Genomic DNA, 19140 nt, shown 5'->3' on the forward strand with positions numbered 1-19140 from the left:
CAGGCAAATCAATCAGTCAATTAGCAGTCAAGCAGCTGCTGCCTCTGCAGTGTTTTGTCGGCATTTAATTGGTGAGGAGGGGATGATGACAAATGGACAGAGGTCGTTCATCTCCTGCAGAGGTTTTCTTCAGGACAGGCACAATCACAGAATTCAGCTCAAGGACAAGAAGGCAAAGAGAGTCAGGATCCGTTTTTTGAGGAAATGGATCCGGTGCATTATTCAGCCATTTTGCCACTTTAAGCAACAGTCTTGAGGTTGCACTTATTTTGTACTACTTTGCAGAGCTTTATGAAAATGTTCCTCCAGGTCTGCATTTATTATGTATTACAGAATACTTGATATGATTTCTGCAACCCGGCGTAATGAATGGGCAAAATGGGCTTGTTTGTGGTCTGCATATTTTGTCCATATCTCTGCAGTTGTGATAGTGCAGCTCTGTTATCTCTCAGGCCTGGCAGCTTAAGGGCTTGGATTTTTCCTCCTTGGAAGCTCCTGTGCTCCAAGGCAACAGGTCCCTCTAATGATGGGAAATTATGCTCGTGGCACGTCAATTATGGTGCAAAAATACTCCCAAGCAGCTGTGTATCATTTCTTGAGGCTTAGTATTTTCTCATAAGAGGTTTTCTGTGCTATTGCAGGTCTGTTTCCCTCCCACTCACAGTATCTCTCACAATAGCACAAATAAAATATTAAGCAAAAAAAAAAAAAAAAAATCGCAGCAAATATTCCCTCTGAGTTCACTCAGAGAGAAGTACTTTTCAATAAACTGACAAATTACTTTTCTCTTCAGAAATGAGACATTTAATTTCACAATTTTACTAGAAGGAAAAAAGCAAACCATTGTGGCCAAATTGTGAGTGAACCTTGTGTGATCCAACAGAACAAATTTATAAAGCACCAGCAGCCTGTGAAGGCCTATTACCTAATCATTGTCATCCTGCCACTGCAGATGACCTCATCTCCACAGAAACACAAAGAAGAGCAGCAAAGTGAAATTCCAAAACAGTAGGAGCCTGCTGTCAGGGAGCCTCCTCCATATGGCGCCTGGATTCTTTTTTCTTCTTTTTAATTAACACCTTTTGAAAATAAGCAGCAGTCCTTTTTCACACAGGACAGGTCGGAGGTGTGAAAAAAACTTGCTGGAAGAGGTACAGCCTGCCCAAAATTAACTAACAGTAATATCCCAGTCCGAAGTGTCTCAAGCTCTTAGTTTGAGGAATTAAAACTTACTTACACTTAATGAGAACCAAAACATGTTCATTACCACTTCAGCAACAAGTTACACATCTGTTGTTATCCTTGATTTTGGCCATATAAAGCATGTAGAGCTAATGTGTTATTATTACTTTTATTTGGTTTATCTGAAATTGCATTGCTGGTGTCCAGGAATATCATTGCTAATGGTCAAAAAGCGACGCTTAGGGATCAACTCATGGTTGAATATTTCAAGCACTCAGTACACACAGATTTGGGTCCCATGTCAAGTTGATTTATTATCTTAAGACTAAAGGCCTTTAAAGGCAATGTAACGAAAACATAACAGGAAAAGGTGAAGTATTTACATGTTATTATGTGGTATAAAAAGTAGACAGCACCGGCATATATAGCCATCTGTCTGTGCAGGACAGGTTAGTTAAAGAAAAAAATGATTGTTTGGCTACATCCTTTTACAATGTTAACTACCTACAAGAAAGGATAACTTCTCCCACACACATGTTTTTCATTTTGTTTTCCAAGTCCCAAGCTATGACATGAAAAAAACAAACAATGTGTTTGGCCAGATGCAATGACTGTCCTAGGGCAACATTAATTATGTTGTTGAAGAATCAAAACAGACTTGGTGAGGTTCAGCAGAAATGAACCAACATTGTCAATGTTGAGTCGAATTTCTGGCTTCCTGGCAAATCTAAGTACAGTATTTTTTCACTTTCAGCTGGCTTTTGCTCTCTACCAACTCCTGAATTACATATCTGTCTTTTTTAGGTGTGTAATACTTAATAATATTGTTCGACAACGTTGTCTGTTCACCACTAAGTGCCAGGCAGAAAACTGGAAGAATGAAAGATGCTTCAATTCTTTAAAGGTCCCATATTACACTGTTTTTCATAGCATTAGCATACATTAATGTTATTGTTATTGTAACCCTCGCGTAGGTGTTTAGTTAGCCAGTTAACAGCTGACTTCACCATACTCGTTGGCAACTGTAAATACAGTCAACCCGCGGCAACACTTATCTGTGGCTCAGGTGCAGTTGCTGGGTCTGGTATGGTTGGGACTGATCCTTTTACGAAGGTCAGTGTTGAGGTCAAAGCCAGCTTTGTACTGATCCTCGTTACTGAAGTAGTCTGATGTGAAGTGGTTAGCACATACACACAAACTTACACGAACTGCAGCCGGCACGTTGTTGTTAAAAAATAAAACACAACTACCGTGTCTTCTGTTGTTCTGTAGCTTGGACAGAATATAGGAACTTATGTTGATTTTTACAACCAACAACAGAGCAATTTGCAATGTCGGCCTATGAAGATGACTCCTTTTGTTACGTAACGAAAGGAGCTGAATCGGAACAGCCTGTAGGAGTGCCGTTTTACTAGTGGGAGGGGGGCTGTAGAGATCATGCAGGAAGTACTTGTTTTCCTCATTCTGGGAGTTGGCAGGCTTAGGGAGGACCAGCTTATATATGTAGAGACCAGAGCAAGCGTGTTTTTCATGATATGGGACCTTAAACATGTGAATGTAATTGGGTTGGAGTGATCAATTCTAAAGCAGAGGGTAAAATTGATTGTTACATCGCTGCTGTTTTGTTGCTCCGTGTTTTCCCTTGATATTTAAGGCGATAAACTTGGAGTTGCACTGGCAGGCCTTTTCGTCATTTTTTAGGGTATCAGGGTTGCCAAAGCATGCTTGAAAATTCAGTCAATTTGGTGGCACTGAACTATGACACTATTACAGAGTCAATTAGGTAGGCCACAGTCTAAAGCACTCCTATTCTTAGGGTTTAGTGTGCGGATTCAGCTCTGCCTAAGGCACTTCTGGACTGTAGTCATAGGAAAGGGGTCAGGCAGAAGTCAATTGGTTTGATTGAAACCGCTGCCCTTGCTTTAGAGAAAGGGTGAAAAATAAAATGGGACCATATGAAGCCATGTAGTTTTCCTTAGTCTTGCTCTTTGAAGAGCGATTGTGGTTGAAGAGCTTGTGTCAATCCATCTGATAATGAGATATCTCTGGCAATATATCAGAGGAGGAGATCGGCTGGCCTGACAGAGGATCTCTGTCCCCATTTTTTTACAACTTAAATGTGATATGACAAACACCACCTCCATTAATGTCGCTTGAACTTTGAAGGGTGATTCATTACGGCACTGTGTCCTGATGTTTCAAAACATTACAGTGATTAGCCTGATGGAGGCAATACTAACTAAAGGTCAAATTTTAAATCATGACAGGTTCTGACTCAACCCACATGACCTGATCTGAAGCATGCTAAAACTTGGGTCATTTTAGTTCACAACAATTTTGGGATGCCAAATTTCTGTTCTCTTTGGATTGTGTTGATTTTGTAAAATTTAGGGTTTCAACGTGGAGCTGTTGCTGTTACTCTTTTTTATGTCACTTTTATGTACTAACATTGGCTGGTGAATTCAATTCAGAAACTGCGTGCATGCTTTTTTTTTTTTTTTTCTTTTTTTTTTTTTTTACAGAAAAGTAAACTAGTCTCTAATTAAAAATTGGTGAGAAGCCATTCAGCAACAGACAAAACACCACATTGAAAAACGCCCATTATGCTGTCAGCCTTCAACAGTTTTTTACACTGACATGTGAAAAGGCCTGAAGCCTGTTGTCCTCCGTAATTTGTGCTTCAGCAAATCAACAATTCCAGGAAATATTAAATTTCCATGTCTCATCTCAGCTGCAGTTCACAAAAATGTTGAATTGTAGATATTGGGACATTGGCCTGTAAAAGAAAACAACCAAAAAAAACCTTCTGAAGATAACGAAAACGGATAATAGCTCAAAGTAGCACAGCTGTATTTTCGTGCTTGCCATCTGTCCTAACCTTGTGATGACCCAGTTGATTCATTTTTCATATTCAAAAAAACAACAAATGTTTTTGATCACAGAAAGTCGACAGATGACACAATAGTTAATTGTCTATGAACACAAAATGTCTTTTGTTAGAACTCTGACAGAAAAGTTTTGATTAAATTCTATAGTAATCTTCAAGGAGTGAAACTGAGTATTGCTTTGTTGAATTGTTATTTTGTCCTCTAAACAAACACCTTACCATAAAAAGACAATTAAATACAACACCGCAATGAGCGGTATAGCCAATATTGCCCGCTAGCCTGCTGAGGTTAGAGGACTTGAAGTCTACAATTAAGCTGAAAACAACGGACAAGAGCATGTATGTTTTGACCTCATGTAAGACTGCAGAAAAAAAATAAAAAACATCTTCAGTTGTCCACCTTTATAGCAGCATTAGATCATTACTTTCTGCAGCTCAGTGGGAAATGTTGCAAACAAGACAGCTAATATGTAGAGTTTGAAACATTAGCTCTCATTATGTTTACTGCCATTGTTTGCTCCAGTCAGTTGTAGAGCATTTTTTGCAGGAAATCGGGGTTGCAGGATATGGTGAAAAATCGTATTTTGATTATTGTAACAGCTATTGTGACTGTAATATGTTTTACAAAACATAAGAATTATCATTTTTGGATCACAATTTTCATTTTCACTGCAAAATATTTATTTAAATCTTGATGCTGAGACTTTTGTCTATATCACACAAAAATACATCATCTCAATAGATGTGGATAACAAGATTTGTATACCAGTATATCTCTGCAGCTCTACAAAGCTTCATCAAATTCATAAATTTGACCCTTATCAAAAATGGCAGCTTTTGGGATTATATGTTGATTAGTCGTGCGGTGATTCCCTGCTGTCACTTAAAACTAGGTTGTTAACCAAAACGGTGAATCCACAAGCTATAAAATCAGAGCTAAAAGCTGAAGGATGCTAAAACTCAACATAAAAATATTGATTGCTCCAGTTTCAAAATATCTGTGAAGTAGATTGTGGTTAGAAAATAAGCTTCACAAAACACTTCAGTTGCCATTTTTTTCCCACTGAAGTAAGTGCAGTAGTTCACGAGAAAGTAGTGAGAACATTAAAAAAAAGGCCCCTCTCGCAATGTTAAACAGTCTGTTCTGTGCCTGGACCATCACCAAAGAATAATCGTCCCCTGGTGCATGGTTAAAGTTTTTACCAAGTTTCTTTGAAATATGTTGAGTTTTGTAGGGCCAGCTCAAAACACAACCTCCCTGGCATAAGTAAAAATGACTAAATCTAGTATTGATTTTTTTTTAGTTAGCGCTTATTTTACTGGGGGGTGTTTTTTAAAGTAGCTGATGAACTCTGACACCACGTGTGTGTGACAGCCAAATAAATATTGATATTGTTTTAAACATGAGTAAACAGGTTACACACTTAATAGGCTGACCAACATTATTTTAAAGTATTGTTTTTCTAAGGTTCACTATCCTGCTCCAGAAATTATAGTCTGCAAGTATCACTATCTTTTTTCCCTCTGTTATGCACCCTAAATTGTTCTCTTTCAGATATCAGTTTACAGTGTATGCCACACACCACTGACTACAATTAAAGTAATTATTTTTTTTAGTGCATGACTGGCATTGAACTGGTATATGTGCTCTCACTTGATTTAACACAATGTCTCAGGCTGAAGTGTGAGATCAAACAACTTTGTTCCCTCCAAAAGCACAAAAATAAAACAGCCCTTTAAAGTCAGAAGCATCTAGAGCCTAAACAAAAAGATAAAACAAAGATGAAGACGGTGCATTCCACATGTTAATTATTTACTTGAGTGGCTCCATAGACTAAACACACAAAAAGACATGTGTGAAAAAATAAGAAGGGGAAAGATGTACAATTAGGAAAGTCAGTGGAGCAGAGAAACAACAAATTGTGTTTTCAGACCTAATACTATTGTGTTTTGTTGGTTTAATTGAACATGAACTGAGCATGGACACAGCATAACAGATTAAAGTGTACAACAAGCAACGCTGACGGTGCTCGCTCTGGAAAATATGTCTGGGAAATGTATTCAGAAATAGCAAATGGCCTGGTTGGGCAGCCTTTTCTGGCACGTCAGAGCATATAAGGCAGTTTAAGTTACACAGGATACACTTGGCAAGAAAAGAGAATAATTTGCGAGAAGAGATTATTTAAAATCTCCTCACATATCCATGAAAACAACCTCATGACGCAAAGCAAGCCAACAGCAAACCTAGAAGATTTGTCTTTGTATTGTAAATGCAGCAGGAAGGTAAAACCGGCACAGACACTTACTTTTCCAGCATCAAACAGTGTTTCTCAGGATCTGGTTTTCCTCTTTGTCAGTTCAGTACTTAAAGTCTTCCATGAACTTTTGTGACTTTTCTGCAGTTCACATTTCATTTGTGAAACTACAGGAAAGATGCTGAGAACATTATTATTATAACGAGCGTGTGCATTTTTATACATCGTTAGTTACCACTATAAGATCTAAACTTGATCCCATTCAGTTCTGAACACAGTCAAACTGCCTGTGAACAGACATCCTCATCCAGCAATAACTGAACATTATTGGCAATTTTAGTGGTGTCAATATTCAGCTTCTTGCATTTTTTTCTCAAAGAAGTCCTTATATAATATATTCACATTGAAGCACAGAGCAGGAACTCTGTAGTTTGCAGTGAAATAAAAAATGAGTCTTTTTTTTAAAAACAAATCTGCTGCAAGGTTAGCAGGCTGGCTGCTGTTTTTAAAAATCCTGACTTGAGTAGGAAATTACAGTATGCTTTACTTTGAATTATCACATGAAAGCCATGTAATTGGAAATGGGATGTTGCTAATGTAAAATACAGGCAGACTGAAGGCAGTGACACTAAAATTGGTTAAGTACAAAGCTTTTGTCAGTTCAGGTGGAGGATTAAGACTTAATTCTGTATTTTTGGTGCTGACAGTATTACAACACATGAAGCTGATGTCATACAGTATACTGCATATCTCATACAAGATATAACTGACATGTTAAAACGTGCTTATTTATGTGTAGTCATATGTGTCATCATTTTAGTTCTAGTGATTATAGACATAGTCATGTGTACAGTCTGTGTTGCGCAAGTCTAGGAGACAAACAACTTTGTATTCTCCCTCCCTATGTTTCCCTGTGATGTTAGTGATGGTGCTGCTGTCTCAAAGACAGTGTTAACAACATGGCTAACGAAAGCAGCCTGGCTACTGTCCAAAACAAAAACAATAGCAGAGTAAACTACTCAGTAAAACACCATGGAGTGAATGGCTGTCCCTTTAGTTTTACCTCAGTTTCTATCACTCTGCTTCTTTACCATACCATTTTGACAGACACGCCAAATCTTGTAGTTAAAGCGAGAATTATAGGTAAACAATATCTGTGCAGCTGGTATGATTTTTCTACAGACATGACGTTGGGTTCATGTGCTGTCAGAATTACATGGAAAAATGTTCTTCTGACTGGGAAAATTCTCAGGAATGCCCTCTTGCAAAACAGCTCTGAAAGTCTGAGAAAATTTGGCTATACGAGTCGTAGAGTTGATGTCATATGATGCTAAAACATGGCGGAGGAAAGTAAACATTGGGTTGATGGTCAGAAACTTTTACCAAACTTATGTATTGTGTAGTCATTGTGTTGTTTTCTTAGTCCATCCTTGTCATTCAAATACTGGAAACTGCTGTCAACATGCTGTATAAATGCTCCGAGCAGTAAACGTCTTTTTGGTGTCCTTGTTCCTCCAACGTCCTGACATGACATGCACATGAACACACAGGAGTTGGAAGAATGACTTCCCAACTCGGGAAGTGGTATCATCTGAGATGCACTTGAATGCAGCATTACACTGTGCACTTATTATATACTTCAGAATGATATGTTAAAGCAAAAAAAGAAAGTCTATTGCCAGTCTAACGTTGCGTAGTCGAGAGAGCTCAATCTGGTGCAAGGCCAGTACCCACATTTTTCTAAGTTGAGTTCATGTCTCAACTCCTAAAGGGTAATTATGTGGCTCAGTTAGCTGCTAAATGTTCCATTATGTTTACCAGCTAGTTGCTAACTCTGTCTTTCGCTTGCTGCTGAGCAGGTAGCGTACATTGGATTTTAATCATGGTCATAAAGGCTACCCACAGCAGCTGGTGAAAGCAATGAGACTGATACCAAACTCAGCTGTGGGCTGTGAAACCAAAACACTGAGCTGAAAATCAATAAAACAGTTCCTAGAGCTGGGGGAAACTGCAGAGCTGGTGATCTTGGTGGATTTGCGAGTCACGGCAGTGACGGTATGAGATCTTCATGGCACAGTAACCATCTTATAAAATGTCATGGTTGTAACCCTAACCCTTGGGTATTACATTAACACAGTAAGGTTTTCATAAATAATGTCCTTAAACAGGACATAAACTTGAAATTCTTTTACATTAATACAGTATAATTCAATATCTTAGATAAGTAAATGTACACTTTATGATAATCAACAATTTTCATTCCATGTTATAAATCAAATGTAGAAAAAAGACAACAAAGGAAAAAGAATGATGAAGCTGCTTAGGAAAAGACCAAGTATGTATATTACACAAAATAAAAGATAGATGATATGCAAAGAAAAATCATATTGTTATTGCTATTTTCACAGATGCTACATTGATACTGGAAAATTACAGTGTTTACAGTCATCCAGGTTATGGTAATTTTAAGTGCTGTATCGTAGGCAACTTGTACTTTTGGTAAGTCTGGAGTGCTGAAACTGGTAACTTACCCTGTCCTGCTGTTATCGGTAAACAGAATGATTCTCTGCTCTGTATGACAGGACTGCCTCTGTATGTGTGTCTCTGTTTTGATTAGATAAAGTCATCAGGGAAACAGGAAAATGTCTTCTTTTACAGCATGAGAAGGAGGAGGATAGCTATGGATCATTGACCAAACACTTTATTACAGTTACCACTACTGTTGGAATACAAAGCTATTTAATACTCATTTTATTAAGAAAATAACACTTGCAGCAGCTTTAAGTAGCAGCTTCTCACAATATTGATGTCTTACAGTTGAAAAGAAAATGACAAATCGCTCTCAAAAATGATTGTGTGGAGGACACACAGTAAGTCATATTTGCTGTTAAGCACTGTACAGTAGCAGAGGACTGGTTTCTTGCGTAATTTTTATGTAGTTAATCTATTTGCTACCCCTGTCAGCTGAAATTGCAAAAAGTATACAGGAAGCAGAAAGAAGCCTCCTAAACACAGGGCACCAAATGGGAAGAAGAATACATTCAGTATCAAAGAGACATAGACCATGCCGTACACTGACTCACTGCAGTTAAAAAAAATCCATACCAAACAGTGGTCGAGTGAGGATCTCATGCTATAAGAAGGGGAGATGCTGCATTACTACCTGATCAACGCAGTGACCTCAATTTGATGTGCCATTAAAAACATGAATCAGCTCTCATTTTGACAGTTTCTCATCTTCTTCTCTATACAAACCCATCTTCTGTCTGCAGTCTAAATCGAATCGTTAGCTTATTTGTTCATGTGGTGAACATGAAAGTGTTGTGTGTGTTCTTTGTGTGACTGTGACATAATCCAATTTAGCGGTGGTGGAATCAGTGTTCACATAATTCAAAGACAACAAAAAATGGAATGCTTGTTGATGTCTTGACATGAAAATTTTATGAGATTCTTATGATCTCGCATTTAGTATGTCTGTTTTTATCTTGAAGGCATCTGAATATGAATGAACAGTGGAAAGAGAAAGCTGCATGGCTATTGAGGCAAAGACATATTACATGACTGTGGCTGTCCTGACGCTGCGGTGGCTACTTGCCACTATTTCGATTAATTTTAGTGAACACATTTTTAAGATAACACTAGGATAGTCCTCTGTCTGACTGTGAGAAACTGCAAAGTGATGGCATGGCATGGCATGCCTCTCACTTATCTAAAACCATCAATTTCAGTAAACATCGAAAATGGTCGATAATAGAGCCTGTTTGAGTCAACTGGACAAGTGGGTCATCACACAAATGGCTGAAGTGATGAAACGCTCTCACAACTGCAGTCAAGACACACACTCCCTGCAGCAATCTACCATAAACTAAAAGATGATGTGAACTATCCAGACAGTTCAGCTGTGATTCTTTGGGAAAACCACACATCACTTCTAGGATCAAACACACAATGCACTTCCTGCTCAAAAGCAGGAATTTCATCCAACCTACAGGTGACAGACCTTTCAGAAACAGTGAAACAACAAGTGTTCATCACAACATGAGACTCGATAGTGATGGAACCACAAATCCATAATCTAGGCTTTCATGTTCAAATCCTGTTTACTGGTTTCACCAAGAAGTCACCACCCAAATCTTGTTGGGGTCTCAACCATGCTAAAAATGTATCTGCTTATCATACTGCTATAGTACTGGTATAAATGTGCTTGGCTTCCACTGTTGTAATAATAAACAAAAATTAAATGTATTGTACTATTGTATTGAGGGCTTTTAAAACTAGTTTCTTCTCTGTGTGACAAAGAAACTGAAAAGACACAGCACAGGTGGGGGTCACAAATTAAAAGATTATGTGCTTGTATTTCCTGGTCAGGGGGATATCCTGCTGTCTTGCCACCATCCTTGTTTTATTTTTCCTTTTGTGTCATGACTGAGCTGAAGAGTAAAGAAATCTTGTAAAGATTTACTAATTCATGCTGGATAAAGTATTTTTTTTTTAAATTGTCAGATTATACAGTCAGAGGAAATAAATCAGGTGCACAGAATATGTGAATTTATTTGATCATAAACTCTTACTGGTTATTGCACTAACATTATGGAAACTTGTCAGTTATCTATTGCATATTTTTGTTCTGTCAAAATTGAAATCTTTGCATGTCTGAGGACTGGGTCAGAAATTCTGTCTGACCTTCTCAAACTTAACGAGGTTCAGGGACAGCTGTGCAAGAAGGAGACTCTCAGACCTCCAAACTTTTTTTAGACAGCTAAATCGGGATTTAGCTGCCCCCTTATTGAGCAGGGCATCAGGGTGGAAGACCACAGAATTAAGAGTGTAGAACTACACAAACTTGCCAATCACACACAGAGGACAACCATCCACACGTCCTTAAATGACAATGGTAGAAGCCTTTTTTGCTGTTGCATTTCTTGGTTGTTGAGTGTGTAGGTGGTGCATAAATATATGACTCAGCAGATGGAGAGGAATGTGTTTAATGTGATTAATTTGCAGTTAATTGTTTAAACAAGTTCAGTTGTCTAACTCATAGTGGTTGTTTCTGCTCACTGCTTTTCCGACCTCAACTTTCAGGCTGAACAGTTCAGACACAGTAAATAAACACAGACTCATTTTGGCAGAGTTATTTGCAAAGTTACACTTCCCCCTGACTCTAAACTGTTCAGTGATTGGTCCAGTATATATCTGTATAGGATACACTATGCACATGATGTGCAGAGCCATTTCTTGGCGGTGTCCCTGCTGTCCTGAGAGCTGCAGGATGCTACAAATCAATCCCTCTGACAAACATGCCACACTGAGCCACTCTGAAGCTCACACACACAAGAAATCCTATTAAAGAAGTGCTGGAAGTAATGCTTCAGCTGCACAAAATACATCATATTTGTTTTGTGTTTTGGTTTTTTTTTTTTGTTTTTTTCAGATTATAGGGCCTCAGTCCACGTTGTTTAATGTACCAATGATCCACCAGGAATGAGTCAGAGCAGTGCCTTTCCAGATCGCATTGCATCACAGCAAAAGTTGAATCTGATCCAAATATTTCTTTCCTGTTGACCCCCGTTGGCACCCCTGCCGCTCAGAAAGACAGGCTCCATTCAAAGGCCAGAGAGAGGGCTGTGTTATTTTACAAAATGGTCAAGTCAGTCTGAATGCAGTCAGGGTCTGCGTTGTGTTGTATTGTGGGTAAGGATCACACTCACCAGGACTGCCTTACAGCACTGCCTTACAGCATGCAAGACTCAGGGCAAAAGTATAACCTCTGTGCAATCCCAGGAAAACAAAGTATTCACAGCATCTGGCACAAATGTTCTCTTTCAACACACCAACAGACAGACAGGAATATAATAGGCCAGATACTCAGATTAGCAGCCGTCCCATAATACTACTAAAAAGGTTTTCCAAGTGGGACAAACCTGATGTAAAACACATACTGTAGATACAAGGTCTTACCTGAAGAAACTCTCAAAACCAGCCAGGCCGTTTCTTTCTTTTGGAAGTCAATTTACCTCCTGATGATCAATCTCTCTTCAGGGAAATACAGCCTTTCATCATCTGAGTTTCAGTCTCTCTCTTCAGTCCCTGGCAAAGTGATGAAGTAGCCACAAAGCTCTCTATTTCTTCATACCACCCATGAATGTGTATTTGCACCAAATTGTATTTGAACAAAAAATATGTAGAGCACTAATTTTGATGTTTAAATCACCGTTAGGCTACCTGATATGTTGAAAAAATCATGGGAATATTTTAACAGATAATGAGATATCTGTATGATTCAGGATTAGTGGGAATGATTATTTTTGCATCACAGTTTTCATTTTCACTATAAAGACCATAAAATTCATGATGATGTGACATTTGTTGGAGTCTGTGCCAAACAGATATGTTGTCTTACATCTGGAGAACAAGATTTTAATGCTGTGTCGTCACACATTTGAAAAACAAATTGTGGCTTCTTGCTATTCAGATACAGTTGGCCATATGGGGATTTTGATTACGTTGCAATTAATTGCACAGCCTTAATTTACTGTGTGTTCTGTTCTCATTGTCGAAATTATCATACTGACTTCTGTAAACTTCTGTTTGTTTAGGAGGTGTGTGCATCTCCCAGTCTGTGAAGATTCCCCGGGAGCCAAAACAATTAGAGTTTGACAAGGTCATCAGACGTCTCAGAGAAAACCCAAACGCAAGAGTTGTCATAATGTTTGCCAATGAAGACGATATCAGGTAAGGCTCAGTGGAAGCTTCACAACACTCCTTTGAAGATTAGTACTACACGACCGCAGGCAGACGGCACAGAAACATATGGGAACACAGCCGTTTCAGTCCGGCTCCGCCAGACCACTGTAATGAATTGCAAAACAAAATCAAAGTGAAGCTGGTCAGGATGCTGACCTTATCCACGGCAACATCTGTTTCTTCACCTTTGCAGGCGGCTACTCCATGCAGCTAAAAAGGCCAACCAGACAGGTCATTTCATCTGGGTCGGCTCAGACAGCTGGGGCTCAAAGATCTCTCCGGTTGTGCACCAGGAGGAGATGGCAGAGGGAGCAGTCACCATCCTGCCCAAGCGGCAGTCCATCAAAGGTACAGAGAAGACCACTATGCATACATCGGATGTCCCTGTATGATAAAATCGTGTGCATATTTCATTGAAATATTCTTTTCATGTGATACAGAGCTCTGTCTGTTTGCAGGAGAATAAGAGTTGCTTTGTAATGTTTAACCATTAATCGTGTGATCAAAGGTCCACAAACTGAAATTCAATAAAACAAAGCAAGTAAATTGAGCATATGCAATATTCAATCAATTATACTGTAGAATACATCAGAGCACTGTTGTTTACACTGACACTGACTGTGTCAATGACAATGAACCCATTGATCTGTCTAGGGTTTGATCGTTACTTCATCAGCCGAACTCTGGAAAACAACAGAAGGAATATCTGGTTTGCAGAGTTCTGGGAGAACAACTTCAACTGCAAACTCAGCCGTCACGCCGTGAAGAAAGGGTCCGGCCTCAAAAAGTGCACAAGTAAGATATTCTCCTGTTGGGGGGGAAAGCTGTTTTAATGTTGTTTTTGTTCAAACTTTTAAGCATCTTGAATCCTTTTGATGTCTGGAAGAAGACGACACATTGGGCTCATGGTGAAAGTGTTATGACAGCACTGCCCACCTGTAAAAAGTGGGACCACTATACGTTCAATATTCAGAATCAATCTCGTGGCTCATTCCAGGGCTGTGCTGAATTTCTGCTGAGTCTAGTGTGTTTACCCACATGGCTATAACAAGTGAGTGGCTTAGCTGGGCAGCATGGTTAAAGCTTCAGGCTCAGTGCCATACGTTATCTAGCTGTGGATGGCACAATCTGTCTTGAGGCAGAAAAACAGTCCCCCTTCTTTATTTAGATTTAAAAGCCAATTACATGAAAGTATTACAACATATATTTAAAAGATGAGGGTTAAACTACAGTTGTCTGTGGGTTTTCCTTTCTGACCTTTTCATTTTTTAGTTTAATACTGATTATATACATTTTGAACTGTTGTACACAGGCTTTAGGGTATGCATTCAAGATATTCTTGGTACAATATTTTACCAGGCCAACTGTCTTTTTTGCACAAGTGCCTGGCTACTAAAGCATATTTGTAGTAACAGCATGTTAAGACAACTTTTTGATATGCTGATCAGAAGAATTTAAATATAGAAAATGAGTATTTACAGTACATACAGATACATACAGATACAGTACATAGAAAGGTAAAAAGGTGGTTGTGAAAATGCATGCTTTTAAGTTTGTAAAGATGGTTGTTGCTGAAAGAATATATTTATGGGATATCACTAGTAACTAACTACATAAGAAATGTAAGCAGTATATACCAAGAAGAATAATGAGTTAACAGTTAAATCTACTTGCATTTTGTATGTGTGTGTGTTGGAGCTTTGCTTGATTCATTGCCAGGTATTTCTGTGGTCAGTCTTTTGTTGAGCAAGTCTAACAACATTAAAGGAGAATTCTTCGATAGTTGAACAGCAATATAGAAAAAGCCATTTAGGCTATTAATAAGACTCTTATCTTCATTCTTTTAAAAAGTACTATGCGAAGCCTAGCTTGCAAATTAGCTGGAGCTAAATTGAAATATTATCAGGTGATATTTTTGGCCAGTATCACCATATCACACATATATTGGTACACTCCAGTTTATATGCAAAGACCAAAAGATTATAATCCTGGGAAAAATGCATGGGGAACATGCATTGTTAAACTGTAAAATATCCTGCCTCCATTACATATCATTGTCACAAGTTTTGGATAACCACATTTGAGGGAGCATTGCCATAAATGTATAGTATCTGCTGATATATGAATAGTCCTATTTGTCATTTGAGCATCTCTAGAGTTTAATCTTAAGTGAGACTACAAATACAAAATAACATGGCCCCTGCTCACTGAATAGATGCTCCCATAAACCTATTTATACATTTAAGTGCAATTACATTTGTGCTAAATAAAAATTAATGACATTTTTATATCATGTAAAATATTTCACCAAGGACATCAAAATATGGGTTTTGCCTGATTGAACACAATTGTTGAAAACTGAATCATTTTAAAGCCTCCACAGTGATCTAACAGAATGATGGAGAGGACTTAAAGCAGGGGCACAAACCTGGCCACAGATGGCTTGGACATCAGAATTATAAGTTCAGTGAACTCGTTCAGCAGCATTTGTTGAAATAATAGACGTTTGTCTTCTACCTTTGACAAATTTCAAGGGACCAGCCTTTTTGTCTGCAGCTGGGAATGTTTGCTCTCCCAAAGTGATGAGGCCAGCTGAAAACATAACTCATTTCACAATCCAGCTCAATCCAGTAAGTCTGATGCAAGAATTCATGTTATCAAGTTTAAATTTACATTTATAAACAACAGCTCCATTCAGATTCTGTTTATATTTCAAATATGGGGGGATCATGCCACATGTCATTGAACCCTAAATAATGCATACACAAATATGAAATGAAAGCAATGTTTATTTAAAATTCAAATATAGCTTGCTTTGCATTAATGTGCAACAAATAAGAAAATGTGAAACAGTACTTCAACAGTACGAACGATTACATTATGTAACATATTGGGAGATGGGTTGTTGGGTATCCACAGGGAGGAAAAGCAGAAAGACATCCCAGATAGATCAGCATATCATTACTGGACACAATGTCACAAAGTCACTCACTCTCACATTCATACTTAGGGGCAATTTTAAGTCTCTTGAATGTCTGAATAATATGCCTTTTGGCAGGAACCACACACTCGAGAGAACCAAAGCAACAGTCTTCTAGCTGTGAGGTGACGGTGCTAACCGCTGAGCCACCACGCTGCCCTGGAGGCAGATGTGTGTATGCACACAATGTACATAAGCTACAGACATTGGTATTTGAAAGCAGCAATGTGTCGTGACAGTGTGCCAACAGGATATCAACACATGCATTACACAAATGTTTCCCAGGCTTCAGTGACCAAGTTGAGTTTCACATAAGGCAGCATTCTGGCAGAGAAAAAGAAAACATGGAATATAGAATCTGGACAAAACATTTTAGTCTTTTTTTAGTCTGTACGTTTAGCCGAAATACACAGTGATGTGTTCCTGCTCAGCGCTAATAAAATTAAACATAGCACAATCTACAGCTTCAAAAAGAACAATGAAGTTGAAGAAGTACATTGCATCCCTCATGAATGCAGGTTTAAATGCAGAAGCGATTTGGTTCGCTGTACTGTAATAAACTAGAAGCTGAGTGAACAATACGCACATGTCAGTCACAGCTGTGCATTAGGGTTTGGTGATAACATGTAGATATAATGAACTCTTACAGATCTGTGTGAAATATCAGAGGTTGCTATACATTTAAACCGTGGGTAGCTATCCCTCTAATGTCTCTGGCTGTAATAGATGACTCACGGTGCAGAGCTGCTTTATAGCACTATTGGATTTTCAGCATATTTTTATCATTTTGATGGTAAACCATGATTTGTCAGGTAGTTAATTCACTGGATATTCCATGAGCAGTTCCCATCTAAATATTTTTATTAAAAGGTTTCTCAGTCAAGTCTATGGAAAATGTGATATATCACCATTAGGGCTGGGTTAAAAAACAAATGATTTTCTGATTCAAATCAATCTTCTTTTAACAGATGCCTTTTAGAATGGACGATGTTCCAAAGTGAACATTAGCCAAGTAGAGCCCAGCTATAAATCAGTATTTTATCGTTATCATGATATGAGACAATATACAATATATTAAGGAAATATTGGACAGTACAAGGACAGGCACTTTATGGTATACTCAGTTGCACATTTCTAAAGTACTGCATTAAAATCTGCATTAATGTTCTTTGTTGAAACATATAGTCCCACATTTGTCATTACTTTCTTGTTCTTTGAGTAGACCATTATTAAAAACTAGATGCTGCAATCATAACAAAATCAGTCATTTCTTTTATTCATTGCTCTGTAGGCAGACTTTAACCACAAATATTTGAGACCATTTAATTAAATTCCTAAACATAATTAAATGCTTTTAATAATGCTCCACCTTAAAGAGCTCCATCTACAAATTGACAGCATTAGTCTTCCCAGAACTGTTCTCATATCCAAACAAAACTGTAATGAATCAATACAGACTCAAACTGGACCGTAAATCCAATTCGGACCTTGAGATGCAATCACATCAAGTTGGGAAGTCAGTCCCAATACCCAGCTCTAATAACTATAAACTGTAAAGAATATTAAAATTATATTGCCCATCCCTACTATGCAGAACTACTCAAATCCTGACAGTACAATGTTACCAGTGCCAGGCAAAGCACAAAGATGTTGATATATCAGGTCCAATAACAACTGTTGACGTGCATTTTTATATAAATGTGGGAGTGATCGACATTCATATATTTGATGTAGGAGGACCCCAGTGTAGAGATTCAAAACTCAGGAGAACCTTGATGCTCATGTATTTTTAGAATCAGGATTTAACCAAGAAAGGTCTTGGCACAACACTAAACAACTACAACAGCACTGCTAAAACAGTACATGCTCACTTAATGCACTTGAGACAATCTACAACTTTTACCCAAGAGATGGACTGTAAAACCAACAGCTGGCAATGTCTTCACAGGCAGTAATACTAAGTAGAAGAAAGAACACACAGGGCTATATGTAGGGTAACACTCAGGTGGCTAAGATAGCAGTGATAGATGAGTTAGTCTCAGATTTGGATGGAGTAACCCCTTCTTACCTGCCAAAAGAAATGCGAGCGAGAACAGACATCACCTTGGAGAGCGCAAGGGATGGTTTAGGGCATCTTATCAGCATCCTGAATGATACTCGGATCATTTGTTTACATTAGCTGAGGTAGAAAGTGGCACGGTGTGCATAGCTGGGGTACATTTCTGCTGTTGTGCATCCACGATCTTTTGGTCTTGAGTTTCATGAATCTGTCAATGGAGTAATAATACGGAAGGTTATGTACAGTATGTTTTACTGAGGGGCCCCAAACACAAAACAAGCTTAAAAAATCCAAAATGCAAGCAACAAAAAGGCAGGTGACAAAGACGCTGGCAACAAAATGGCAACAAGGAGAATCCAAGAAAACTAAAGAGTAACGCAAAAAATGGAGGACAAAGCATAAAGCCATGGGGAACAAATCGGGAAGACAGGGGGCACACGAGGACCGGGCAACGAACACAGGAGACACAGGACTGATATATGGACAAAAGCAGACAAACTGACAAAGAGTAAAGGTACGTGTCCACAGGGCATTGTTTGATGCAAGCTTCCACACTTTGCTGGCTTGACCAAAACAAGCTGCACCCTCCGGCAACCACGCAAAGGCTGCACCTGATTGGATGAACGCCGCTCATGCATTTTGTGCTTCAGGGTTTCAAACCAGACCCACGTGGCAGCTTACAGGAACCTTTTCTACCGTATCACCTTTCTAGCTTCAAACAGTGTTCTGGGGATTGTATTTTCCTCTGAGAACAGCTTGTTGATTCAGTTATAGAAAAATGTATAATCCTGAGTTTATATTATTCCCTCATTGATATTGCAAATATCTCTCCAAAACTACAGAGTGCTCCTTTAACAGTGAAGTGAAACAAACAATCAAGTTAAACTGAAAATAGACGAAAAAAAAAATAAAAATAGTTTAATCTATCATTATGAAGTAAATGTTAATAAAATAATAAAATATAGATGTAGAATTTAGCCTATATAATTCTATATAAATATAATTCTGTACCCTATACATAAAATATAGGCTA

The 19140-nt window shown here is 38.3% G+C and overlaps 1 protein-coding gene across 4 annotated transcripts in view; it reads left to right on the forward strand.

Moving 5' to 3' along the window:
- The window catches only part of LOC119021478 (metabotropic glutamate receptor 4-like), a 188041-nt gene that overhangs the window by 130927 nt on the left and 37974 nt on the right, over positions 1-19140 (forward strand). For all 4 annotated transcript variants that reach the window (XR_005075600.1, XM_037101779.1, XM_037101780.1 and 1 more), the window contains 3 exons: positions 12921-13056; positions 13262-13416; positions 13723-13863. Coding sequence is in view for 3 of the 4 variants with exons in the window: in XM_037101779.1 (XP_036957674.1) it covers positions 12921-13056; positions 13262-13416; positions 13723-13863 (432 nt within the window). In the remaining variant the exon portion in view is untranslated. The remainder of the gene's footprint in view (positions 1-12920; positions 13057-13261; positions 13417-13722; positions 13864-19140) is intronic.

This window comes from Acanthopagrus latus, chromosome 6 (genome assembly GCF_904848185.1).
Source record: "Acanthopagrus latus isolate v.2019 chromosome 6, fAcaLat1.1, whole genome shotgun sequence".
In the NCBI taxonomy this organism is placed as follows: Eukaryota; Metazoa; Chordata; class Actinopteri; order Spariformes; family Sparidae; genus Acanthopagrus; species Acanthopagrus latus.